Genomic DNA, 27,819 nt, shown 5'->3' with positions numbered 1-27,819 from the left:
AGCTGCCTCATGAGAACACAGAAACTACCTTCTGGCTTTTCTGTTGGAGGTTTCAGGTGCCTCTCATGAGCTACTTATGGAGATATCCCAGCCAGCACTGGAGAAGAGGATGAACAGTTGTGGAAGAGGAAAAGATGAAGTCCTTTAGCCAGGTTGGGACGGAGTGGTGGCTGCTGTCACAGATTATTTGTAGTACTTGCAAATGCTGGGGGGATGGGTCAGCACTCAGACCAAGAATCACGAAGGACCAGATGGTAATGCATCTCTCCAGAAGAGCTGGGGTGCCTCAGGAGAGAAGAGACTAACAGCTCAGTCACATCCAGAAACAGCCCCCTTTGCACATCAGTGACTGTCCTTGCCCACTGCCATGTCCTTGCCAAGTCCTGGGTGCAAAAATCAGTGTCACCTCTGACTTTTGTAGAGGAATCCTGCTAAGGATTGGTATGCTTACATTTGGCATCTTCACTATACTTTTTTCCCCCTATTTATATATGTAGTTATCAGAAGGCTGACTTCCAGATTCCTAACAGAGATGGCAATGTATGTAGATCTGAGTCTTGGCTCTGCAAGCAATGCCACCCAGTCTCTACAAGCAGCTGGGCTAGCAGGCACGCTTACCTCCTTCATAGAATCATGGAGTCATAGAATCATTTAAGTTAGAAAAGACCTTTAAGATCATCAAGTCCAACCGTCAACCATGCCCACTAAACAAGTGCCTTGTCCATACACTTTTTGAATATCTCCAGGGATGGTGACTCAACCACTTCCCTGGGCAGCCTGTTCCAATGCCTGACAACCCTTTCAGTGAAGAAATTTTTCCTAATATCCAACCTAAACCTCCCCTGCCACAACTTGAAGCCATTTCCTCTCGTCCTATCTCCAGCCACCTGACAGAAGAGACCAGCGCCCACCTCACTACAACCCCCCTTCAGGTAGTTGTAGAGAGCGATAAGGTCTCCCCTCAGCCTCCTCTTCTCCAGGCTGAAAAACCCCAGTTCCCTCAGCTGCTCCTCATAAGACTTGTGCTCCAGGCCCCTCACCAACTTGGTTGCCTTCTCTGGACACGCTCCAGCACCTCCATGTCTTTCCTGTAGTGAGGGGCCCAAAACTGAACACAGGACTCAGGGTGCGGCCTCACCAGTGCTGAGTACAGGGGGACGATCACCTCCCTGCTCCTGCTGGCCACACTATTTCTGATACAGGCCAGGATGCCGTTGGCCTTCTTGGCCACCTGGGCACACTGCTGGCTCATATTCAGCTGGCTGTCAACCAGCACCCCCAGGTCTTTCTCTGCCGGGCAGCTTTCCAGCCACTCTTCCCCAAACCTGTAGCGCTGCATGGGATTGTTGTGACTGAAGTGCAGGACCCGGCACTTGGCCTTGTTGAACCTCGTACAATTGGCCTCAGCCCATCGATCCAGCTGGTCCAGATCCCTCTGTAGAGCCTTCCTACCCTCAGGCAGATCAACCCTCCCTCCCAACTTGGTGTCATTCACAAACTTACTGAGGGTGCCCTCAATCCCCTCATCCAGATCACTGATAAAGATATTAAACAGAACTGGCCCCAACACCGAGCCCTGGGGAACACCACTTGTGACCCTCCACCAACTGGATTTAACTCCATTCACCACAACCCTCTGGGCTCGTCCATCCAGCCAGTTTTTTACCCAGCAAAGAGAGTAACTCCCCTCTCAAGCGTCACAAAGCAAGAGCTCTAGTCTGTTCTTGGTTGCACAAGCACAATTTCAGTACAAGTTCCCTTCACAATGGCTTTATGCCTGTAGATCTGTACCAGTTTTCAAGGGTACTGGATATGGGTATGACTGAGCAGAGATGTCTGCGGCTGAACTAGTCATCCCACCGGAGAGTCATGGGGCAGGTAGGTTATCTTGCCCTAAAACAGATGAGTGCAGTACATCTGATGGATCACTCTGGTGAGAGTGCCCAGCTCTCCCCCTGGCCTGGAAAAGGGCGCTGCGGTGACTGGGTCAGATGGAGCTGTTTCTATAGCAGGCACCTGAAGTTAAAAGGGATGAGTGGTGTTTTCAGAAGCCTTCTAGTAATATGGGAGATGCCTTAGTCTCACTGGCTTCAGGAGCATCAGAAAATAACCCAGCAAGTGTGCAACTGCATTTTCAAGACTGTAACATCGTTTAAAAATATGCACTTAACTATTTCCATTTTCTTACCCTCTGTAGGCCTGGGTACAAAGTGTACCAAGAACTAGGAAAAGCTCCTGTGTTTCTGTCTCCTTGCCCAAGACCTCTGTGTTTTAGATGTAAATACCACATTCTCTGCTGCTTGCTAACTTCAATATTGCCCTCTTCTCCACAAGATTTTATGGGGCTGTCTTGATGCCTTAAGTCAAATAAATTGCTAGACGACTCCTGCCAGAGGTCAAGCCTCCATCTCTGAGATGGCAGCTGCTTCAGAAACATGAGTCAACAGAATTACTGTTTGGGCAAGCCATGAACATCTTGCACCCTCCAGTCCTGTTGCCCCAAATCTGATTCACATGGCTGGGAACAACATTTTTATTTAGAACTGCATAAATTCAGTCTCCTTCCCTGAAAGGATTTAGGGCTGTGCTCATGTTACATGGATGAAATGGAGTTTGGGGGGTGGGGGGAGACAAGGAGGAGATGCTTGAACAAAGGAATCATGTTCTGGGGAAGTGTTGTTTTGTCATAAACAATGACAATGTGAAGAGCAGTAGACAAAATGCAATTATATCTGACTGCTGATGCACCAGCGCTTGCCTGATGCATTTAGGATTTCAAGAGATGAGGTAATGCCCAGGGTCCAGGCAACCAACTCACTCTAAAAACACAAGTCCCATAATAAAGTAGGAGTGGACTGAAACCTGTAACTAAAGTGTTTCAAACAGCCACAGAGATTTAGTAATATAGAGAAAGAGCACAGCAAAATAGCAAAAGAAAAACTGCATTAAGTATCTGTTTAACAATAGACTACACACCTGACCTTACGTATTTTCACCTTTAATTGGTAGTTTCTTCCTACATCTGCTTTTGTGGTGTTAGATGGCTGAAAAATAATTGCTTTGTTTGTGTCAACACGACACCAATGATCATTAATTGTCAGTACCACTGCTTTCTAACAGCCGACTTAGGGAGTATCTCTAACCTAATAATAATAGAGTGCATTTATATACTATCTTTTTGTGATAGAAGGGATAGAAAAGAGGAATATATGCAGCAAAACATGGGTTGGTACTAATAATTCATAACTTGATCAAATGAGTATGTCTGCAAAAAACAGAGAGAGATGCTGTAGAGGGGATTCGCAGGTTTGAAGGAAACTTTGCAAATTAATTCTGAGCAGTCAGATAACACAACTTGACAGAACATGACTAATGACAACTTATGCGGTCATAATAATTGAATGATATGTCAACTATCAATAACAACATAACACAGAAAATGCTGCATTAACACCAATCACTGCTGAGCTACATGTTGATCAAAGAACCACCTCCTCTTGCTTGTTTTGAAACCTGCCTTCCACCAATTTCATGGGCTACTTCTAGATCTTATTCAGGAGAAAGAGGGGATAGTCCAGCCTGTCCACCTTCCTTTGGCTCAGGGCTTCATGCACTCCCAATACGATCTCCCTAAACCACACTGTACAGTTTACACTGCACCAGATTTACATGCTCCTCATTCCATAAGACTCCCCTGAAGACACATTTACCTAGGACACAGCAAGGTAATTCATTGTTTTATTACATTTTTTCTTAGCCAGATTTTGAAGTCTGTGAAAGAGCTATTGTGCAAGGGTAAAAGACAACTCCCTAGCATCTCTGTTTTTTCACAGCTCATGTCTAGGCCTGTGCTGCAGACAGAAATAGGCAATAGTCTCAAATTCATTACCTTGCTTTATGAATGGAGGGTGGGGGCCAATTCCTGCTAAAAAGCAAACTGCTGAAAAGAAGGCAAAAAAGAAATCTGAAACATCCTCCCATGCACACTGACCATTACTACAGTACCTTGCCCTTTGTTGTTTTCCCACTTTGCGTTATGGAGTACGCATGACTGAGAGCAGGTACCAGAGGATGAGGGTCTGCGGCAAGAGCTGGGCTAGGGTGCACGTGCAGGAACATGGGAGACCAGAGGCTTTTCTTTGGGAAGTCGCTTCCCAGCACCTCTGTGTGTTTGTACTTAACAAGGCAGAACATATATCACAGAACGCAAGTGTTGCTATGGTAACCATCAGAAATAGCACCATGTATATATAAACCAGCACACACTCCACAATCCATTCCCTTTGCTCATAGCAACTGGAGACCCTTCACATTTCTGAAAGTGGCTTTCTCCTTCACACTGTATCACAAATCACCTCCTGGAGCAATGAGAATTAGTTGTTTTTACAAAGTCTTATTCTCTTGCAAGATGCTCTCAGAAAATAGTCACTGCTTTTACAGTAAATCTGAAAGCTAGGCTTTACAGTCCAGAGATAACCCAACTCTTTAATACTCACTGCCTCATATTGGGGTATAAAAAAAAGGACAGGGAGGAGGCACTGCAGAGAGTCTCTTCCCTTGGCCATGCTTACTGTCAATGGTAGTGTGAGGCTTCATCACATGAGACGATGCCACACATGCTCAGGAACAGCTCCATCCTTCCACAGGCAGGCCTATGATCACGAGAATACTGTTACAGGACTCAGAGACCAAAATGGATAAGCATCAACCCTACCACTAACACCTGCTCATACGTCTATGAGACCAAGCTATTTCTGAGCAACAAGCTTGCTGTTGCTTTATGTGGAAAGATGCAGAATCAGAGCTCTGGAAGCACCAGACAAGTTTTACCCTGTCTCTGGCATGTGCCTTCCCCTAGCTGAGAAATTACGGCAGCCAACTTACCAAAGGTGCCCCACTTGGCAGGCAGTGAGGGCTGTACCACATTCTCACCTCTGTGAAGTGCCTGGACTTCAGCAGTATCACCCTGAGGCTTTTTCAGACCTCGCACCATGGTCACACTTGATAGGGAAGAACACGTTTGATCCTTGCAGCCAGCACTAACTGAGCCCTCCCTGAAATCCTTATCCCCCATTGAGCCTCTCCACACACAATCAGGGGGGAGGATTACAGCACGTAAGAGCAAGTGCAATTAATTTGTTATCCTTCAGACTCACCTCTGAACACACTGCCTGTTCCTCTTGTATTGCTGGGCCCTATGAGGTTCCCCATCATCTTACTTGAGCTTGGTTAAACTAAGTAGCTCTGTCATCTACAGTGTCACTTCTCTGCTCCCACCTTAGCCACTAAGCAATTAAGAACATGATGGCACCACTCTGCCTTTTGCTGCACTAAAAACTGTGCATCTATTCCTATCCATTGTGGATGTGTCTCCACAATTTGCAATGTGATTTCACCAGTATAGACATAGAAGCAGCACTGGTCTAGCTATATAGATACTGGCAATGCTCAATCAAGTCAGTACAAGCATCAGAGGGGGCTTTACACCTCTATTAGCACCTAGGTTCTTGGCAGGGCCACCACTGGCCCCATACTAAAGCTGTGCTGTAGCAACTTTACTGCTCTCAGGATTTGTATATACCCACATCTGCTGCTGTCCCTCCTCCAAATGAGAACCTAGTCCTCTTCCACTAGAAGCTGAGCAAAAATAGGCTGTTCTATGACCCTTTCACTGGTCAAGGTACATGGAAGGCAGACGCAAGTGCAGAAAGGGAACAGAAGACAAAAGAGGGCTGGTCTGAAATCTTCACAGCACTTCCAGGATATCAGCAAACATCTGTTTTTAAGACAATTTTTCAAATTAGTACAATATGTTTTGCATGTTCTTTTAGCACAGACATGCTTTAATGTTGATGATAGTAAAGGAAACATGCCTAAGACTATTCCTGGGCTAATTTGTTCACAATTGCCTCTTTCTACACTATTGACCTGGTTTATGCTCAAAAATATGATGGGTGATATATGAGATGTCTATTGTGAATGATCTTTGGCCTATCCTCACTCCTGAACTGCCAAGGGGAGAGCCAGACCTCTTCATCCAACACCAGAAGCAGAATCTATGCTGACGAGGAGACAGGACAGACAGCTGAGGTCCAGTCCCACAAATGTCTCCTGGTACTGTTTAACTGACAAGTACAGACATTGCCTCAGGATGATGGCAGAGAGGAAGGAAAAATTCAGGTACAAAGAAAAATACAAGAAGAGTAAATGGGGACTGAATGAGTGAATAGAGCATGATGAGGGTCTAATGAGAGGCTGGTAGTACCCAGGAGAAACAGAAGGTCAGTGGACTCAGCAGTCCATGGTCAGACAGGAGAGGGCAATCAAGGGAGAGATGATGGCAGAATATTGCCTCTTCTGAAGAGATGCATTGAAACCATTTCTGCAATGGCAACTGCTAGCTTTTGTCTCTCTGGCCTCTTTTTTCTTTTGATCAAATACGACAACAGAAAAACAGGCATCACGTGGATCCACTGTATTTATACAGAATATGACACAATTTAAGGCTTAGGAAGGCATCTGAGTTTGTCTTCATCTCTTCTCCAACCAATCCAGTGTTTCATCCTTTGCTTGAACCCCACAGTCCAGAGTTGAGATCTGGACCTCAGCCCAAAAGCAGCCATTAGTGGTATGGGAAACTGCTGGGATTTACCAGGATGGAGAGCAAACGAGCATGAACTACAGAAAATCTGGACTGACCTGACCTCCCCAAAATTTTAAAGACAATGTTGGAACTTATCAAATTTCACTTCATAAGATGTAAAGGTAGGTAGTGATGAGCAGGTGAAATGCACAGCAAAGGACAATTGCTTGATTAATCTCAAGAAATGGAGGAAAATAAACTTTATTTTCAAGAGAACTCCATTACATTTGTGTTTTAACCCAAAATATGTCCTGAGACAGAGGTTTCCAGAGCAGCTGTACAACAAAACTGGGACTGCAGTAGTTACATAGGTATTGAAAGCCCAACAGAAACTTAATTCCATCTCAGATCAATACTTGGATTACTTGCTGGTCTGTAAGTGGATTTGCAATTGGAAAAACTTGGGAATGGCTGTTGTGACATGAAATGGGAAGGAAAACAGCTGTCTGAAATCCAATACCTTTCTCCATCTGAGTATTTATCCAAAAATCAGGAAGGAGAACTGGAGGTAGAGTGGGTATTTCTCCTTTTGTATACATCTAGGAAGGAAAAGATACTGTGGCTGGAAGGAAAATTAGTCTCTTTACTGGAGCAGAGGCTCAGTGCCAAATGCTTATATGTTCCTTGAATGGACAATATATCTCATATAGGACAATATATCTCTCTTGCTTGTAGCTAGGACTAGTTGTGAAGTACACAGAAAAAGGCTCCATTGTATTTACGATGCAATAAGAAGGGCTCTGCCAGTGTCTGAATCTCATACAGTTTTGCTCTAGGAGCTCACTGTTATTCAATTTAGTACATGAACCTGACTCAGTGAAGCAACAACCTATGAAAATGGAAAGATGCTCATGAATTAAATTAACTTGATCGCAAAGAGATGGAAGTGACATTTTGGCTAATGGATGAAGACTACAATTAAATTTGAAATATCTAATGTCTGAACTTTTCCCTGCATCAGTTCATTCAGACATACCTCTGTAAATATGTAAACAAATTTCACTGTTTCTTTGCTATTAGGCTGATAAACATAATTTGGTGATTGTGATGGTCACTGTCTTAGCAAAAAGCTTTCAAGTAGGCCCAGAGAGGGAAAAGAAGCAGACACAGTTTATGCTGCAAGGGCACACTGCTGGCTCATGTTCAGCTTGTTGTGCACCAGGACTCCCAAATCCTTTTCCTGCAAAGCTGCTTTCCAGGCAGTTGGTCCCCAGAGCATACTGGTGCATGGGGTTATTCCTCCTCAGGTGCAGGACTCGACTTTTCTTTTTATTGGATATCATGAAGTTCCTGCCAGACCAATTCTCCATCCTGTCCACATCCCTCTGAATGGCAGGACACCCATCTAGTCTATCAATCACTTCTCAACACTTTTACATTATCTGCAAACTTGCTGAGGGTGCACGCTGTCCCATCATCTAGGTCATTAATGAAGGTGTTTAACAGTATAGGACCCAGTACCAACCCCTGGGGTATACCACTAGTAAATGGCCTCCAGCTGGACTTCATGCTGATGATAAACCATTCTTGAGCTTAGAGGAGGTGATTCCTGAATATCAGTGAGCTCTCCTGGACCCCTCTTATTTCCAGGACCATAGCCCACAGGATTCTTCCAAGCAGATCCCTGAAATGGCCAAAGTCTGCTCTCCTGAAATCCAGGCTTGTGATCTTCCTTTTTGCTTTGTTCCCTTCTCTCAGGATCCTAAACTCCATCATCTCATGGTCACTGTAGCCAAGGCTGCTCCTGACCTACACATCATCGACCAGTTTTCCTTGTTTGTGCGCAACAGGTCCAGCAGAGAACCTCCCCTCATCAGTTCCTCAATCACCTGTGCCAGGACTTTGTCATCAATGCCCTCCAGAAACCTTCCGGATTGTCTGTGCCCTGCTGTGTTAGCCCACCAGCAGATATTAGGGTGGCTGAAATCCCACCATGAGGAACATGGCCTGTGAAAGTGAGGCTTCCTCCAGTTGTCTGAACGCAGCCTCACATACTTCTTCTTCCTGATCAGGTGGTCTGTAGCAGAAACCCACCACAACCTCAGCCAGATTGATCCGCCAACTGATCCTGACCCATAAGCTCTCAGCTGGCTCCTCACCCGTTCCCATTCCTGCTGCTCTACATGCATGGCAGCACTCAGTCACATGAGCTATCCCAGCACATGTCTGGGATCCCGAGGAGACTGTAGTCCTATGACTGCACATGGATCTGTAATTCCTCCTGTTTGTTCCCCATGCTGTGTGTGAGATGCTGAAGCTGCCCTTGGTGCAGTTGGATGTGACCCCTACCAAGGCAAACAGGAATGTGTGCGAAGACTGGCTCTCCACATGGATACCCCCAAGCTTCATCTGTCAAAACATTATAGACTCAGTTGGTTATCTCTGCTTCCTATAGTGTGCCCAGAGAGAAGAACAGAATATCCTTCAGCAGAGACCCTTCCTACCTAGGACTGGAGGTGAGATTAATCATTCTTTCAGTGCCCACAGCTATTCACAGGAAACCAGATTACAACAGGTACATCATATAAATCAGGTTTATTCTGTTCTCACCTTGCCTAATGTTTGCATGATCTCCCAAGAATTCCCACATTGCTATTACCTATTTTCATTCAGTTAAAGCAGCAGATACTACGATGTGAAGTGCCTACAAAATCAGGACAGCAGGAAAGACAGGAAATAAGACATAACAGCCATGCCAAGACCCACCCATAAATTTATTAAACACCCTCTTAAAAACATTTAGGGCTTTGCCACCACAACTCTGGGGAGGCTGTGGTGGACCTTCACTGCTCAGCCAGCCAAAGAACGTTCCACTTCCAGTTCATACCTGCTGTTTTCATTGCAAGAATGTCTCCTAACTGAAGCAGCTCTTTTTCTCTTTGTTATTAGTCCTGAGTACATGACCTTGCACTGTTCTATTAAATTTCATCCCATTACGACAACTCCAGACCTACAGGCTGCTCCAGTGTTCCTGTATCACATTTCGATCTTCTTCTCTATCAACGACACCTCTCTTAATAATGTGTCAGTGCAAAGCCATTAACACATACTCATTTTTTTAAGACATGGTCATGCCTAAAGTAAGACTGGCCCCATGACTGTTCCTCAGGAGTTCTGCTAGCAACATTCAACTTCTGCAGCTTCCCTAGCACATTCCTGTGTGGCACTGTCTCTGCAGCTCTACTACAGTCCACATCAATTAGAGTTGCTGTATTTCCTCTAAAACTTCAGTTACCTTCACAGTGCAAAGTATCAAATAGACCTCATCCATCTTTAGCAAATTCTTATTACATTTGATACATTTACCTACAATTGTTTACTTAGTTTGTCCTTCAAAATCTGTTCTGAAATTTTGCATACTGTTGAGTTTAGACTAATTCATTTGCTCCAATAATTTCCCACTGTTTTAAATACAGATGCTAAAGAATCTGTTAATTGCTAGTCAGATGGCACCCTCTGATTTGACAGATTCATTACAAAGACTTGCAATGGACTTGCAGTTTCTTCTGCCAGAGTTTTAATATTCTAGGATACAGATTATCTGGCCCTCTGAGTTGAGCACATCATGCTCTTTGATCTGATTTTCCTCCTATTTTTAATAAATGTTGTTTTCAAGAAAAGTTTGCTTGTGTGGGAGTTTCAAACAGCCAGCCCTCAAGGACAGCACGTCTTTCAACCTTGGAAGAGAGCCAGCACTGAGACTTTCACAGCCAAAATATTCCAGGAAGGGACCAGGGAATCACAATGAGCAACTTGGGAAGATGCTGTGACTGGAAGGGCACAGCCCCGTCTGCTGCGCCTGCTGGGATTAATCTTCCAACACAGCTGCACAACGAGAGATGAGAGATTATTCAACTATATGTGGGGATTTTTACACAAGGTGGAAAGATCTTCATCACAGGAAGCTTCTGTCCAATGTCAGCTGCAGAGGGCAGAGCCCTGCTGCACTCTCAGACCACCTCCTAGCTGTGCTACCTAGCTGCTTCCTACCTTCCAGGCTACAGAACTTGCCACGAGTAACAAACTGGTAGTTAGCTCTATCTCCACTTTAAAATTGAACACTACTCTTTCAAATGAATGGAAGGCTATGGAGAGGAAGGTGGTGCCTGGTGTCTGCGTGAAACTTTTTGTGTGTGTGCAACACCAAGATCCTACAGCCCTGTGTTCCCCCACCATCCTGTCCTAGAATAACGTCCTAGTTTGGACAACTTCTCCATCAATCCAGCCCCACAGAGACAGCTGGGGAGGTGGGCAACACCGAGGAACCAACAGAAGGCCCAAGAGGTGATGGCCATCCACCCTGGAGAGCCCCAAGAGGCACTGCTGCAGCGCTGAGATGCTGGCATCACTCGACAGTATGATTTAGTTGGGATCTGCACAGATCATGCTTCTCTCACGGTGTCACACTGCCGCAGCTGCTGGGCACCCCTCCCATCTTTCTGAGAAACCCAAGAGAGAGAACAGACTTTAAATAAATGTTCAGCCCAACTGCCAAATCTCCTCCTGCTTGAATGTGCCTTTTGTGCAATGCCTAGGACCTCCAGGTTTCTGCACATAAACTGCTAGAGACACTCCTTGTAAGAATGCCAATGCTGTGCTCTTCCCACCTGCCTCTCAGAAAAGTGCTTGTGTGAACCTATGGGAAGTGCTTTTCATTCCCTGCCAGAGCTGTTTATTCCCTTTCAAATGAGATAGCACAAGCCTTTGTGAAATGAGCTACTTTCCATCAGCCAAATACTCAAATGTAACTCCATTTCACATCTTGAAAAAAAAGAACGTTTGTTTGCTTGGGGCAAAAGGAATATACAGCATTTGAAAACTCTTGAAAAGGAAATTTGTTTTCTGATTTAATGACCTGCAGAGTATCCCACAGCTTGTGACTTGACAGAACCTGCATTTCTCCCAACCTTATCAATGAGAATACAAAAAACTATTAAAATTTTTCTTATAACCTGAAAGATATATTAAGGTGAGGGGGGATGAGCTACTAATATGTGAATTTGTTTCCATTTGAATTTTTTCTGATGTTTTTTGTGGATTTTCAGAGTGCCAAAGCAGTGGGATTGCATATTTGAAAAAACCTACTATAAAAGAAACTTCTGGTTCTTCTCTTTGTCTCAATTGCTTTCTCATGGAAATGAAGACCAGTTGAACCATTGTTAACAGCTGTTTGGGTGTGACCTAATCAGAGACCAAAACTTTGCAGGCTACTGCCTGCTGGGGACCAGCATAGAGCTATGGCCCATGTAGAGCACAATAAAGCTGGCCAAGAGGTTTCTGGCACATCTTTTCTTGGGCAGAAGATGCCAATTTGTCAAAGCTGAAACCTACGTGCCAAGGGCTGGCTTCTATAACTTCCTTTTTTTCTGTTTCCTGTTTCTTTTCTTTAAGACATTCTGGGATAATCAAACACTCTGCACTGATATTTGCAGCATAAAAAAAAAAAAAATCTTGCTGTTTTCTCCCCCAAAAAACCTTTTTGCTAAGAAGTGGAAGTTAATGAGGGCAAAAATAAAGATTCAAAAAATAAAAATGAAAAAGCACCAAAATAGAAGAAACACTGACTGGTGCAGAAGAGGGAAACTGGTTATGTAGGAGCTGTGATTCCTGGAGATGTTTCATGTACCTGATTCCCATTCATGGGACTTAAACACTTTCAGGAGTGGGGTTGGTCCACAGCCATGCACCTTCCTCAGGTTCCCTTGCACGCTTCAGCCCTCCTAGCCTTTTGGTACAGACATGATTGATGCCACCCTGTCTGAATACAGACCTTAAAACTGCTCTTGCAGCTTCAATATCCACTCTTTCTGCTGCTTCTATCTTGTAATGACCAATCAACATGTTAACCAGGTATGGTGTAGCAGCTTCACAGCCCCTATGATCAGTTCTATCAGGAAACATGTTGCTGAGGGTCACCAAAAGAATGAGCATTGATTTGACCTGCTCTGTAAGCTGCATTACAGCTACCACCAAGCATTTGTGCAGCCTTTTCCTTAAATCTTCTACTACAGACCATGAACAACAGAGTTACAAAAAGGGCTTACCTAAAAGACAGGTCTAAATACTCCTGGCAACAAAAAGGGTCTTGAGAAAATTGTGATTTTGTGATAATACAAAAATCTAAATCTATGTAAAACTTTCTTCAGTCTTTCAAGATGTTGTTTCATTGTTGTCCTACCTCCACAGCAGACCCCTTTCCACCAGTCATTGCTAACACTTCAAACTACATTTGACACATGATGTTGGAAGCTCAATCCCAAGGGGTTAGATGGTGTACTAATGTTCTGTGCCCTTATTACAGCCAGAAAAATCCGGTTTAAAACCCTCCAAACCTATGAATTGTTTCTAAGGAGACCCAGAGGCTGAACCTGATATCAAATGGATTTTTGTGGAGCTCAAAGATCAGCCTCAGTTCTCTAATGCCAACAATTTAGAAAAGAGCAGCTGCTGGGCTTGCGCCAGGGTTTGTGTCTGCAGCCCTCAAGTAACAAGTTCTTCAGACAACTGCACTTTTGCCATAGGGGGTTCCTATTTTGCAGTTGGACCACCTGAATTTGTAGAGAATAATTTTATCCGTGGATTTCATTCTCTCATCATCTGTGTCACGAAATATTACCAGTGTGGGTACTGTGATGGCAAGGGGTAGGATCTCAGCAAAGCTGAAGGTACAAGATAGGTACAACGCTGATGAAAGAGGGGCAGGCAGCTGCACTGGCCAGGCTCTGCCAGTGTGAGAGTGATTTTCTTTCCATGGGAATGAATGATTGGGTGGCTTTCTGTTGTTCTCTCTTATAAGATTAGTAATTCATGAAAATCTCCATTTTCAGAGTGAGTTGACAAACTTTCAAGTTCCCAGGGGAGACATGGATGTTGTTTTTTTAATTTTGCTTCCTACGATGTCAGAAGGCAACACTGGCTGGTCAATACAATTAAGAAGGAATTGGTCCCAGGACAGCAGCCCTTCCCAACACAACAGTGGTCCTGCTTCTGTAATCCAATAAGGACTTCCCAACTGTTTCAATATCCCTTAACAAGCAGTTCCCACAAACCTAATTCCTCAATTCATTATTGCTCAAACTACTTGACTATCATTATTTCTGGTTTCAATCAAGGACCAGTAATGAACTACAGGCATAAGAGCAACTTGGTGATCATATTAAGAGTTTCTCTTGGAGAATGTGTGTATGAGTTGATATCAGACAGCAAATTCAGTGGATGGAAGGGGAGGTCTACTCCACGTGAGCTGAGTTGTTCAGTGGACAGCAAAATACAGAAGTGAACCTAACAGTTGCTTTTTGTCTACTCAAAAGTAAATGGGAAGCCTGACTATAACTGTCCAGTGGGTAGGATACAGCCTCCAAATGAGTTTAATTAACCTGGGTAAAATTACCCTGACTGCCTCTTGAGATCTGCTCTGTCCTCTCTTTTATTATTAATGCAATGATTCACAAATCCTAGGACACTTTTGTAAATTGAGTTGTCTGTGTCATTCCAGATCCTGTGCAGCTGATCTACAACACTCCTGAAACCGTTTGCAAGGTATTTGTTATCAAAAGCCTTGCAGGAAAGATCTTGCCAAATAAACTAACATGTGGCAAATATTTGCTATGATCCACCTATGACTGAAATGACAGGAGAATCCTTTGTGGGACTCTTACCCACTGACTCCTGCTGTGATGAGTTTGGATACTGATTTTACCAGTAGTTGGAGAGGTCAGAGTTTCAGCCTTGTGAAAATAGTTTCTCCAACCTTATAAAAAATAGTTTGTCCAGAGGGTGATTTAATTTCAGGTGGATGTCTGCTGACCATAGAAGAGTTTTGTTTTGGCTAGGGGAGTCCTGTCTGTCAATGTAGTAGACACATATCTACCCCTCAGGCTGCTTTCCCTCTTTCTCATTTTACATGAAGCTCCAGCCCTTGGAAGGAGATGGGAACACAAAGTGAGATACAGAGACATGTTCTGGAGCTGAGCAGCTTGGCCAATCTGAGTGACAATTAAGTTCCATTGCTTTGTTGTTACTCCAAGTGCCTGACTGAGACACCAAATACAGAAGCTGGAGAGAAATGGTACTGCCTGCCTCAAACACCTGCTGGTGTTTCCAAGTTTGTCCCAAAAGTGAAGTGCCACCAAGGCATTACTCCAGCTCCTAGCGGGGCCCTCACTACCTGCACTGCTCAGAAGGTCTATGACCATAAAAACAAAGGAAGAAAGAGCTCTGATCTCTGTGTTGAATCAGTCTTGCCTATATTGCTTTATTCCAAAGCACAACACAGAACTAGAATATATACATGTATAAAGTTTTATCAGTTTTGACACTACACCAGAGAAGATCCCAGATGACTGACTGACCCTGAGGAGGCCCAACACTGGCACCAGGCAACCTGTCCTAATGGCCAATGCTGTGACTGCTGAGTTTGCCCCATGCAGTTTGCATCAAAACCTGCTAGCGGCCAGATGAATTAAGCTCTTCTCTAAGCTCACGGGGTAAACTGTCTGCTCTGTGCCACCAGAGATAGTCACACTTGGCAAGTGTTGCTGGAAAACCAGTTATCCCAACCATCAAAATCATTCTTTCATATAAATCTAATTTCTGCAGCTCCTCTGATTTAACCTTCAGTGTTAAATCAGAAGATACCCCTTACTGATTGCTCTGCCCACCAGAGAAGATGTGAATGGATGAAATAAAATACTTCAGACCCACAGCACTCATCTGCTAGCACTGAAGCAACAGACGTGGAAGCTGACATTGCTAACAGATCCTTTACAGGATCTAACCATCATTGTAGAAAAGAACCATTTGCTTTGCATTACTGACTGCAATGTCTCAAAAAGCTGCACATTTTTTTCTTCACCGTCTCAAAGGCAGATGCCAGTATTGCAGCCATCTGTATTAAAAGCTCTTGAAAAGCTCAGCATTGTACCTTAGAGGAAGTACCTTAGAGGAAGCTTTCAAAAAAAGCAAAAATTAAGATCAAAATATCAATGGCATTTAATTTAAATCCAAAATCAGGCCTGTAGTCTCAGATCAGGACACAAAGCTTTGTCTTAATCTAATTTTATCCAAACAATTCAGTGATAATAAACATTTATAAAATCCACATCAAGGAAATCAGAGGGGTTCCCAAGACCTGTAATGAGAGCTGGCATCACTGACTCTGCATATTAGCAAACCCAAGTACTCACTGAGTAAGTGGCTCCAGAGAGTACTTGACAAAGACAGAGCTCCCTTCACACCCGAAAAGGCTCTGAAACATTTTGCCGAGTTGTGGTAAGAGCTTCAAACATTTACCAGTTTTGGGATGCATAAAGGAATCGGTGCCACTGCCTCTGCCTTTCCTAAGGTGGTGTGCATGTTCTCATTGCTCATTTAAATACATGGTAAATTTTGAGAGGTAGTAAGAGAACTGGTCTAACAGCTCTTAAGAACAAAGCTCTTTATTTATTCATGAAGCAAATAAAAGCACGGGAAAATGTAGCACAACCTTCCCTCAGAGGACTCCCTACAACTACACACCCTACAGAAGCCTCAAAGAGCAAGAAAACCAAAATGACAATGCCCAATAAAAGTAATAGATAGCAGCAAGAAGGTGGCTGCTTTGGACACACAGATGACACCTTGTCCCATCTCCCACCACATAAGAACAACAGACTGCCCTTGCTAAGGTGATCAGCATCAGGTAACCTGGGAGAACGGCAGGACTGCTTCCAAAGGCACCGTACCTGAAGGATGACCCAGTGACCCTCCTTCGCAGCCAGATCTAGAGCTTGTTCAGCAACTACCTCTTGACCTTGTCCAAGGGAAACATTGTGGAAATTCCTGTTGTTAAATGTATAACCAAGTTTCTTCCCTAAAAGACAAAAAAGAGCAACGTTCAGCACTTTTACCTGGAACAGCACGCAGCACAGCTGAGCTCACACAGCAGCAGTGAGGCAGAGTTCAGTCTTATCAAAAACCCTCACAGAAGAGCTATCGCACTTCTTATAATAGTTATCTTGTCTCTCGCACACTCCTTGCCAAAGCACTGAAAACAGCAGTGGCTTCTTCCAAACTACTTTTAATTACAGAGCAGCATCAACACAAAGGTACATTATTACAAAGTGCCTCTTGTTTAAAGAACAGTATTCCCCTGCAACCTTGTGTAAAAACATATTTTACAGTGATAGGAAATTAAAATAATTTCCTGCTGATTAAATAGGCTTTGAACAAGACATCGTTCGGTGGGGAAATGCACCCTGCGATGCATGCTAGAAGCAGCAGTAATCTTAGGAACCTATTCAGTTTTGAGAGGGCAGCTGAAATGAAATCTGTGTGAGCTTTCTGTGGCCTCGACCAAGGCCTCCCAGATTTCCTGGATCTAGAGATCAGTCAGCCCTGCAGATTTCTCCTGGATCATCATGGCTTTGGCAGGTGTGGAGTTGCCTCTGGGTGCACCACCATTGTAGGAAGCATCCCACATGTGTGAAGGCCCACAGTCGGTGGACTGCAGAAAAGTCCACGGGAAGGGGTGCTCCAGGAGCCACTGCAGACCATCTCCTACAGTCCCTTTGACATCCCTGTCTGCACAGTGTAGGGTGCGAATCCCAAACCCCATGTAATTTACTATCCTGCTCCGGAGGAAGGATGGCATCTATTTAGTGTTTCTTCATTTAGTCTGTGATACTCCTTCGGACTCCCTCGAGCTCTCCGTAGCACCCCAGTGCCTCAGACCCTTTAACTGATCATGGCTAAAGATCTCCTGTTTATTTTTCTGAATCTGTCTGTCATCCAAAGATGGAGGACTGCAGTTGCTTCTCATCTCACAGGAGAAGCAACTGCCTGGAGCAAGCTATCTCTGCTGTGTGCTCCTCAGAAGATGAGCACCAATTTGTGCTGCCAGAGGGAAGCAGCCCGACAAACATCCACACTGGCTCCCCGCATCATAGTAGGATGCGTTTGGCTCAGCCAGGGAGTCAGTACACATGTCCCCATGTGCTGATCCCTTGGGATTGCCTACACTTATCTCTGCATGCAGATTTGCCTTCACGCAGATGGTGCACCCTTAATTCCTGATTTCTGCTAAAAGCAGACAATTTTTATAGTAAAACAAGGAAAAGATTTGTCTTGCAAGACTTAGGATTCAGCTCTTGGTACAAGATTGGAAACAGATGCCATAAGTAAAACAAACATCCAAACTCTTCCAGTTGCTCGAGCTCTCTGCTTAGCCTTACTACAGCAACCCCCTGGGATACTGCTCTCCCCATATTTGAGAGTTTCCAGTTTTCTTTCTCACCATCTCTGGTGGGTGACAACTTTGAGAGCTGCTAATCTCTCCTCTGCCTTCAAGACCCATCCTCTCAAGAAGGGATGGGGCCACTTTAGAGAAGACAGGCCGCTACGCCAAACCAGGTGATTAATAATAAAATTAGTATCGGTTGTTATTTCCACTTCAAGGATAGGAACAGCACTGCAGAAGGGTACACAGTGAGCCTGCGCTGGCTGCCTCACCAAAGACGATGCCAGCCTTGCTCCTTCCTTGCTGGCTTGGAGAGGAGAGGGGGTGGTGCAGTCAGGCTGCCCCAGGGAGGTGGGGAAGCTTTCCAAGCCCAACAGTGTTTGCTGCAGGGTCCTCCCCATGTTGCCAAGGAAAGGTCCCATGGGTGGGCAGCATCTGGAAGAAGCTATCTGCCATCCACAAGAATCATCTAGCCAGACTTGCACTTTAATAAAACCTAATGAAGGGCAGAGAAAATACCGAATAATGAATCCAGTCCAAACCCCAGTGAGGCAGACTTTAAGGCCAGTGCAGCTGCACTGAAGCAATGGTTTTACTTCATTAGATTTTTTTCACTTTTACTTGCTGTAACTTTTCTGGCTGACTAACCCCAGGTGTTCAACTACCCTCATCTTTACAATTCCAATTAAACCATTCATGGTTGGATTTTAGTGCTTCATTTGATACAAGAAAAGAACACAGTGAGCACAGGATCACTGACGTGGCTCCAAATGGAATCCAGGTACATGATAGGACCTTCCTTAGGGGGGGGGTCCCCTTCAATTCACAATAATGAGACCTGGTATCAGGGCAGAAAGAGCATGAAGCACAATGCAAAGCCCAGGAACACCCCACGACGGAGCACTGCAATCTGGCCTGTGGCTTAGGCTGCACTGGGCTTTAACATCTCTGAAAGCTGCTTGTGGGAATGTGAGTGAAGACTGACTCAAACACTGTTTTGGGATGACCCAGAAGGTGCATCATAGAGAGGAAAAGAAATCCACAGGTCAGCGTTCTTCCACCACTCGCCTGGATGATGGCTTAGTTCAGTGTTACTGGTTTCTCTGCTGGGCCTGCCAGCCCTGCTGATGTTTAGTCTGGAGACCTGCCTGCTAAAAACCAGCCAGCAGCAGTACTAGGGTAGTCTGATATGTAATTAATACAGTTTAAATATACTATACTCCACATCGCTGGGAGCATCTGGGCTTGACCACAAGTCATGGTCTTGGGGATATGTCAAGCGCATTGCTGGAGAAAGAGAAAAGACATCTGATGAGCAGAATGGCAATCAGGAGCAGCCCTAAAGCAGTACCCAAAGGCATCTGAGTCCTCTGCTCCAGAGGGATGGAGCCTCTCCACTGTAACAGTCTTGAAAGAAGTGACCGCAGTTACCTCTGTTCAACAGTCAGAAGTGACCCCATTTCCAGACCTACTGTAATTGCTACGGTCAGGCTGAAAATGGCAATCCTTCCACAGTGGATTTGAGACCCAGAGCAAATTCTGCACATTGGCAGCTTTAGAGCACAGGCACTGACTACAGCAGTAGGTGCACAACGGAAATCACTGCCTTCTCAAATAAGGCACCTTAGTGAAGCCCCTTTGGTTTTGAAGCCAGCTGACAGCACTACATCTGACCATCCACACTAAAATCAACTCAGGAAGGATGGGATTAAAAACTGGAAACTCTGCCACTCACCAGCAGACTGTTATAGAGAGCTGTTGCTTATTTTTAGCTATCATAGAATCATAGAATACCAGGTTGGAAGGGACCTCAAGGATCATCTGGTCCAACCTTTCCTGGCAAAAAGCAACCCATCTGACAGCATATTAGACATCTCTGACGTAAATTATAGGTTGTGTACAAGACCAGCTCAGAAACTGTTGTAGTGTGAACCACACTGGGAATCCAGGCAATGCAGGAAAGAGACAACTTTAATTTAAACTTTAGATGAAAATCCAAAATCCTTTAATAAAAAAAAAGAAGAAAACAAAACAAAACAAACTAATCACATCCTCTAACAATTATCTATTTTTAACAGATTACTCCATTATCTACAAAGAGATGAGTTAAAAAAAAAAAAAAAACAGAACAAGAATGTCATGCCAAGATAATTATGCAGAAGATAAAAAGCAATGCTGTGGTATGCCTAGAGACATGATTTTTTTACCTTGTTTCTCCACATCCTTCAGTGGGTCGACTCCTGGGGACAGGATAAAAAACACTGGGGTTGCAGGTCCTGATTCCTCAAAGGTTGTTGCAAAATCCAGGGATCTCCCTACCACATATTTACTGCCAAGCTTTTCTTCTACAAAATCTCTGCCAGAAAGAAAAAAGTTTTGCCTGTCTACTATTGTTCAGAAAAGACCGATTCCCCTGCAAATAATCACTTAATTAGTTTTGATTTTGCTGATTCAAACAAATTAGAAACTAAATGAAAAAAATGGGCATGAAATAATTTTAGACAGGATCTGCAGGCTAGGCTTCTGGACTTATCACTCAATAGTAATGTTTAGCACTTTTTACAGGAGTAAAAGGACACACAGCGCACCAATATCTGACAAACGAAAGGAAATAAGAAGGGAAAACAGTGGGACCTACCAGCCCAATGCTGTATTCAGGATTTCGATACAAGTACTGGCTTGATTCTAACAAAGGTTTCTCGGAAGAGAAGAAATAAGTTAATGTACAGAAAACTGCCATGTACTTTGTAATCCATACAGCCTTTGAGAGGAAACAGCATTCCTTTAGATTTATCACCAAAAGTCACAAAAGGTCCAAATGATTTACAAAATTGCTTTGTTCTGGAAAGATAAAAGGGAAGAGCTCTAAGAATATCTAGTGCATGTAGCTTAGTCTCTGCGTGAGAGTCACAAGGAAAAATACAACTGAGAGAACAGGAAAAAATTCAGCTCCACAGCAGCTGCCTGAACAGAATACAGGGCATGAAGAATGTCCAGGCTGAATTTCCCCAGCATGAGCTTCCAAAATCACTGCTTTAGAAAAAGAGGATACAGTGAATATTGATTCAAAGGTAGGAATGTTATATTCAAACCCCAGGAATAAGCAGTTACTCTTCTAGCATAGAGGCATGACTCAGGCCTTTTGAAAACCTCAGTACCACAGGTAAGAAAAACATTGGCCAGTTTTCACCCAGTAGGTGCTACCAGAATAAGGCAGCCAAATTCTTTCTGAGAGAGTGAGAATCTCCTTCAAGGACTAGTGAAAGCAGTTGGAATAGAAATGCCTAAAGGATTGCAAAAGAAAAAGCTTCCACTTTGGTGCCTCTTTCAAGTAGATTTTTCTGTTCTGGGTCAAGATTTGCTAAAGAGCTGCTGGAAAGCTTCAGTCCACAAAGTTTAAAAAAGCCCATCAGATAGGAGGTCACAACATTCTTGGTTTACATCAAGTCTCAGCTCTATGAAATGATGCCTTGGAGATTCAGAAACACAACTAATGTGACTTGGAGACTTTGAAATGGACCACACATGCAGGAAAGGCAGGCCTACCTTCAGAGACAGGACTGGAAGAGTGCCTACACTTGGTGTCTTTCAGACAAGGTATTCATAGGGGTGGTTCACAGTATAAGCAGTAGTATTTGAGAAATGGTGCCAGAACAAAAAGCAAAAATACCCTTGTATACGGATGGGTTAAAAGATGGGATTTTGGTCCGTGGATGAACACTGGGGGAGAGGTAGATAGCTGAGGAAAATGCAGTCAGCACAGAAAATGGATGGTTTGTTGCCTGTTGCTTGGAATGCTGACCACGGAGATAAGAGAGCTGAGCAATACTGGGGGAGGACGGGCAGCAGGCTGTTGCACAGCACAGCTGTGTGCATGATTGGTGCGTGACTGCTGGATGATGACAATATGCCACATGTACAAAGCCCATGAACCAATAGACAGGGTGGCTATGGCTCATGCAGCGTGCCTGGCCAGCGAGCGCATGCGTCGTAGGATCCCTATGTTACAATCGAGGCGTGTTTTCGCACCTGCTGGCCACGTGTGCCAAAACCCGTTCCTCTGCAAATGTATAAATACCGGGATTTTTCCGAAGAGCGTCGGGCTGGTGTATGGCAAGGCCACTGTTGCCTCCGTGGGGATGCCCACGTAAAGCTGACACCTACCGATTGCTGGGCTGAGCTCGCGGTGCAAGATGGCACAAGAATGTACGGATGGTCCATCTTCCTCACAGTCCTTGGGTCGGTATGTTAATTTGCTTTACAAGATACCCTTAGCATAACGCACATCTGTAGTTAATAAATGCTTGTTTTTTCCCCTTATAGTCAGTGTGTGTGTGTTTGCCTTCTTGGGAATCCTCGAAACCACCCTAAAACAACCCTGCAAGACAAATGACTGGTTTACAGCTTATCTAGGTTATATAAAGCCACAGCTGCTTAAGATCCTTTATCTGAAGAGTCCACATAAGTTTCATAACCATGGCTGGAGGTGCCAGCTACCAGAGTCCTTAGTCCTTCCGTGTTGTTTCAAAGGCCTATCCCTCAAGGCAGTAGTACCATTGCTTTTGGAAAGACTTCACCATGACCAAGTTATACCTTGCTAGTAGCTGCTGGACTGATCTGACCTCACCATGGATGAGGAAGTATGGAAGCACAAGGTGTTGCAAGAAGCTCCTTGCTGATGTTCTTCAATAAGACTGAAGGATGAAATAGGTATTTACACCTGAAAATAACTCTTGAGGAAATTATGGTTCTTGGTGATGGACAATAGAGCACCACCCCCATCTAAGCTCTAAGAAATGAGTCAGGGTAAGAGTGGTTTCTTCTGATGGCCTCTTAGGCCTAGGGAATAAAACAGCCTGTGCAAATATCCCCAGGGATCTGCTATGAAGAGTGGCTGAAAAACCTAACTTCCAACACAGGGAAATGCAAGAAGCCTGTACATGAGTGGATCGTTTTAGATACCGAAGAGCTTCCTCGACCTTCTTTTGGAGCTGGCACATAATGACATGGGACATAAAGGGTCCTGCACCTTTCTGAACAGCAGCTGGAAATGAGGTAGAGATATTCTAGGGCATCTAAAATACCCCTAGTCACCTGTGTTTAGGCTACCAACTTACTCCTTGACTCCCAAAATGCACTTGAGTGCTTGTCAAGACTCTCAGAGAGACAGAAAGGTTAGGACTAGTAGTGATGTCCATTGATCATCAGTAAGGTATTTAATGTTAGCATATTTAACTGATATACAGAAGGAAGAGATCTGCAAGTTGAGAACTGCAAAACAACTTGTGGGATCCAGCGACATTGCAGGTATCTAAAATTTGATGAATTTGTTAACACACACATGATCTTGAAACACTGCTGGCTAAAGTAGGGATGTTGAAGCGGAAGTCCTCATGGTTGGAGTATGCAGCTCACCAATGCTCTACAAGATCCCCCACTTTTTGAAGGGTCACAGACACAATACAGCTTTGACCGTGCTTAGGAAAACGAGACACCAGATGACCATTAGCCTTCTGTGTGGTGGCTATCAGGAATGCTGACTGCATTAAGCTCAATCCAAAGACCACTTTTCCTTCCTTCTTCACTAACTGACATGAGAAGGACAGATGAAGAGACTTCTTGCATAGAGGTGGATGTCTTAGGAACAACAAATTTCTTCACTAAGGGAACAGTATCTATCTTAGCCAGACTGCTTGCTGAAGAAAGGTCTGAGGAGTATGATGCTGTCAAGGAGGAACCAGGTAGTCAAACATTTTGACTGTCATTGTTACCACTAATAATTTCAGATTTGCTTTTGGGGTATGAGATTTCCCTAAACAAAAGCTCTTCTTAAGCCTTTTGGGCCTAGTGTCTGACTATCCTGTATTTCAAGAAGAATTTTAGTCACAAACATGTACAAACAAAGTATTGGGGAAGGCACTGTGAACTGTTACTGTTTGCACATGTTTATGTTCTAACCTACTTCTAGATAAGAAGAAAAACAAAACAAAAATTTAAATACTCCTGTGCAAATGGAAAAGCTTGACATGCCCAGACCCTAAAAATATCCAGCCAAGCTTTTGAACTTGGATTCCCTTACCTTTTCATAAAAGAGAAATATGAAAGGTGTTGAAACTTTATGTTCCAGTTATTTTTGAGCTATGTGAGTACCACCATTTTGACTGAAGGAAATGAATAAAACTTGCTTAAATGAATTACGCACTTAAAAGTTTAGAAAGACAAGAGTTTATTTTACTCAAACTAAAAAACAACAGGAAAACCAATCTTTTCAGCTGAGAGAACACATGGAGAATCCAGCCCTAAAAGAGTCAGAAATTAAAAAGAAGATGGTTTAGAATGGTATGATTATGATAAATTATAGTATTTAATTTAATAAAAGATAATAACATTGACCATAGGGAGACTTCACTCAGTCTCATCTGCATTCTGTGAATTTTAAAGCACAAGCAGAAATCTAGTTCATACACTGAGTAATACGATCTGCTACATGCACCCATATACACGCACATGCCAGATGGTGGAGCAATATAAACTATTTGAGAGGCAGTAGCATGAGAGACATTGCAGAAATGTCAAATCATAGACTACTAGGACAGAGAAGGTAAAAACAAGTCCTAATGGAGTGAAAGACCTTTAGTTTCTCCTGGAACAAGCATATTGCTTTTGCATACTTTCATAAAGTTTAGACTTGCCTAGTTACCTTCACTACATAATTTACAACTACAACTTTCAGAACTAGCATGACATAAATTTTGCATTTTACAAGAAAAAAAAAAAAAGAAAACTTCTATAAGACTTTCCTTTACTTCTACACTTTATTCTTGTGCCTAAGTAACAGCCATAAAGGATCTAGTAACTAAAATCAACCTTAATGAACTCTAGAAGTTCTACTGATCATTAAAAGACTCTAGCAGATGCATAACACCTGTATGATGATGCTCATTTCTGACTTGGCATGTCTGCTCCTCACCCAGTGCTAGTTATACTTCTCCATCACTACTGGTGACATTGGAGTTAGATCTCCCTAAGCAAGAAATTCCAGTTAAATGAAATGTGTTGACTGTCTTGCAGAGTTCAGAGATGACTCATTCAGCAGAGTCCTTTATAGGAATCCATTTTGCAGAACTCACGTTCTATAATAAATAAATCTAAACATATTTCTGAATTACTCCTATTCCCTAGAAAACACAGACCCAAAGTTGCCTGTTAAGCAAGAGAGTTACAGAGATAGTAAAGAAGTGTCCCTACCTGACAGCGTAGGTCATGCGATCGGGTCGGATGGCTCTCATTATGCACAGGCGCTGCAGAGCTGACTTGTTCTTCCATTCCTGAGGGAACTTCTCCTTTTCAGGACACTCAGATTCAACAAATTTCTTCCACCGTTTTGCAGACCCCTCAATATCCCGATCTAGGTTCCTGAATTCCTCCATGGATGACAGAGCCTGGAAAAATTCAAGGAAGGTCTTAAGAAGAACAATCCTACATGGCTCTGAATCATTTTTCTAATATCAATGACTGCTCATGTTTTGCTCCACCAGACAGGTCATAGCTGGAACCTGGGAGCCACAGCCAGAAACCCACCCAGATCAGACTCTGTCCATTCTCCTTTTCCCAACTCTGTTGTCAGCACATTGTCACAGGAACAGGAATCGACACGGCCCATTTGCGAGGCCACAGGAAAGTATGACTGAGGACAGTTTTATACTTGTGGAAGGTCTTCTGAACTGAAATGTGTCTCAAGGCTGCCCACAGAATGTCAGTTCTAAAATCAAGCTGCACCTAACACAGCCTTCCCTGATGCTCTCACCCACATCACTGCAACGCCCTTCACCAGCCAGTGAAGCTGCACACGGCATCCAGGCCTTCTCCCCTGCAGCACAGTTGCAGACACATGGGAGTTTGGAAGTGACAACACAGGAAAGGATGAAAGACTTTGGCATCATCCACAATGCAGGTCTCCATAACCCAAAGTGAGAAGAAATCTGCTCTCCTGTTTTGAGACCAGAACTGAAAAATCTCAGGTGACAAGTACTTGCTACTATCAGTTATCCCAGAAATGTGTTTTGGATAGCAGCTGGAAATTTTGAGCCCATGTCTGACAGGAGAGCACATTGCTGGCATTCCCGTGAGCTGCAAGTCTGCAAACAGTCTTCTTACTGCTTCAACAGAGACAAAGACAATTGTGCAGCAAAAAATCACAGCAACTGATGGAAAAATGTGCTTTTGTATCCAGGGTGCTCAGTATCCAAAGCTAAACAGAGACACAGGCACGCCATGCTCACCAAAACTGTTTTTAAGGGGTTTCACAGTTGCAATATTAATTATCTTCATCTTTATACACACGCAGTTATTTTTCTCTCCCTGTTCCCCCATGCATATCTCTATCTGCATAGTCTGATGCACACGCTCCGTGAAAACCACAACACTGGGACTCAATCATGCAATTGTGGTGACCACAGAGTCACAAATTTCAATAAACATATTGCAAACTGTAAACGGGTGGATGCTTTCTTTGTACAAGCATGCATACCATATTGTGCCATTGTAAAAAAAAAATCACTCAGATTTATACTTGTCAAATACACACGAAGATTAACTTTTTGGTGCTACAAGTCTGTAGCAGAAACAGGTAGCTGAAGAATACCCCAAAGAGCAGCTGAGCAAGGCAGTAACTAAATGATAATTACAATGAAAATGTAGCTAGATTTTGTAGCTAGAAAGTAGCAACTATAAATGTTATGCAGAGAAGTAAAGAATCAAAATTATCATTCATACAAGTGGTGGCAAAACATATTGAACAGCTTGTAAGGTTCTTCTGGATTTCAAGCAAAATTCTCGCTGAAACAAACATCTTCAGAGCATTTTGCATAATCTGAAGCTGTAAGCAGTTGAACATGAAGTGGGAAAGACTAGTAAAGTATAAAAGACAGTGAATGAGCTATTTTCTATAGAAACAGAAGGGCACACTCATAGCGAAGCCGAAGCTTCTTGACGGGCAGAGGTGTTCCGCACCATTAATGCTCCAGCTCACATCCCATACAGCTCCACTATGGAAAGCAACTGAGAAAGCTCCTTGAAAAATGCTGATGTCACACTTTGTTCAGATCAACTGAAAAAATACGCACTTGCCATGGGGCTTTGTAAGTCATGCAAGTGCCCTGACAGAAGTGCTGGGAGATTGCCTTGGATACGATGCTGTTGCAAATGAGGCAGAAGGTCACTCTGCTCTAAAAACTGCAGGAAAGCCATGCTTTCCCTCTGGAAAGGCTTCCCAATGAGAAGACAAGAGCAGTGTAAAACTTCGGTCTTTCTAATAGATTGAGTTTAGTTAGAAGCCATATTTCAGCACAGAGAGCGAACAAAGGGAAGGCAGGCATCAGAAAAAGGGGCTTCTTATAACAAATGAGTTCCCATTTGTAGCAGTGGGAATGCCTATAGGCGACAGAGAGAAAGAGGTTGTAAAGCTGTTCCTAGTGGGTGCCATTGACCCAGGACATTTGTTGAATATACACTCATAGCATCACAGAAGCAATGGTTGGAAGAAACTTCTGGAGGTGTCTAGTCCAACCTTGTGCCCGGGCTAGGACTACAGCCAGCACTGGATCAGGTCAGCCAGGGCTTTGTCTGCCAAAATGTTGACCTCTAAAACGAAGCGCTCTCAGCCTCTCTGGGTGCCCTGATGTAGAGCTGCACTATCCTTCTGGTAAAGAAGATTTTTTTTGTAATACGTTCAAGCTGAACCTCCCTACATGCAATTTGTCACAGTTGATCCCTATTACATCACATGCCAATAACAAGGAGAGTTTGGCTCTGTCATCTCGTAGCTGGACAAATCCCTCCACCTTTCCTCATAGGTCATGTGCTCTAGGGCCAGAATTAGAGCTATAGGCAGAGAAGTACTTGTAGATATTACTATAAATGTTCTGCAACAAATCAAGCCTTGCCTGAAGTCACAATTTCA

The 27,819-nt window shown here is 43.7% G+C and overlaps 1 protein-coding gene across 3 annotated transcripts in view; it reads right to left on the bottom strand.

The window, feature by feature from the left end:
• The window catches only part of DNAH9 (dynein axonemal heavy chain 9), a 210,907-nt gene that overhangs the window by 27,363 nt on the left and 155,725 nt on the right, over window positions 1-27,819 (bottom strand). For all 3 annotated transcript variants that reach the window (XM_041123817.1, XM_030015630.1, XM_030015631.1), the window contains 3 exons: window positions 25,107-25,300; window positions 20,066-20,214; window positions 16,366-16,493 (listed from right to left, as the gene is read on the bottom strand). In XM_041123817.1, coding sequence (XP_040979751.1) covers window positions 16,366-16,493; window positions 20,066-20,214; window positions 25,107-25,300 — 471 coding nt within the window. The remainder of the gene's footprint in view (window positions 1-16,365; window positions 16,494-20,065; window positions 20,215-25,106; window positions 25,301-27,819) is intronic.

This window comes from Aquila chrysaetos, chromosome 5 (assembly GCF_900496995.4).
Source record: "Aquila chrysaetos chrysaetos chromosome 5, bAquChr1.4, whole genome shotgun sequence".
NCBI classification, from domain to species: Eukaryota; Metazoa; Chordata; class Aves; order Accipitriformes; family Accipitridae; genus Aquila; species Aquila chrysaetos.
Note: the sequence above shows the minus strand (reverse complement) of the source record. Positions and strands in the feature narration are given on the sequence as shown.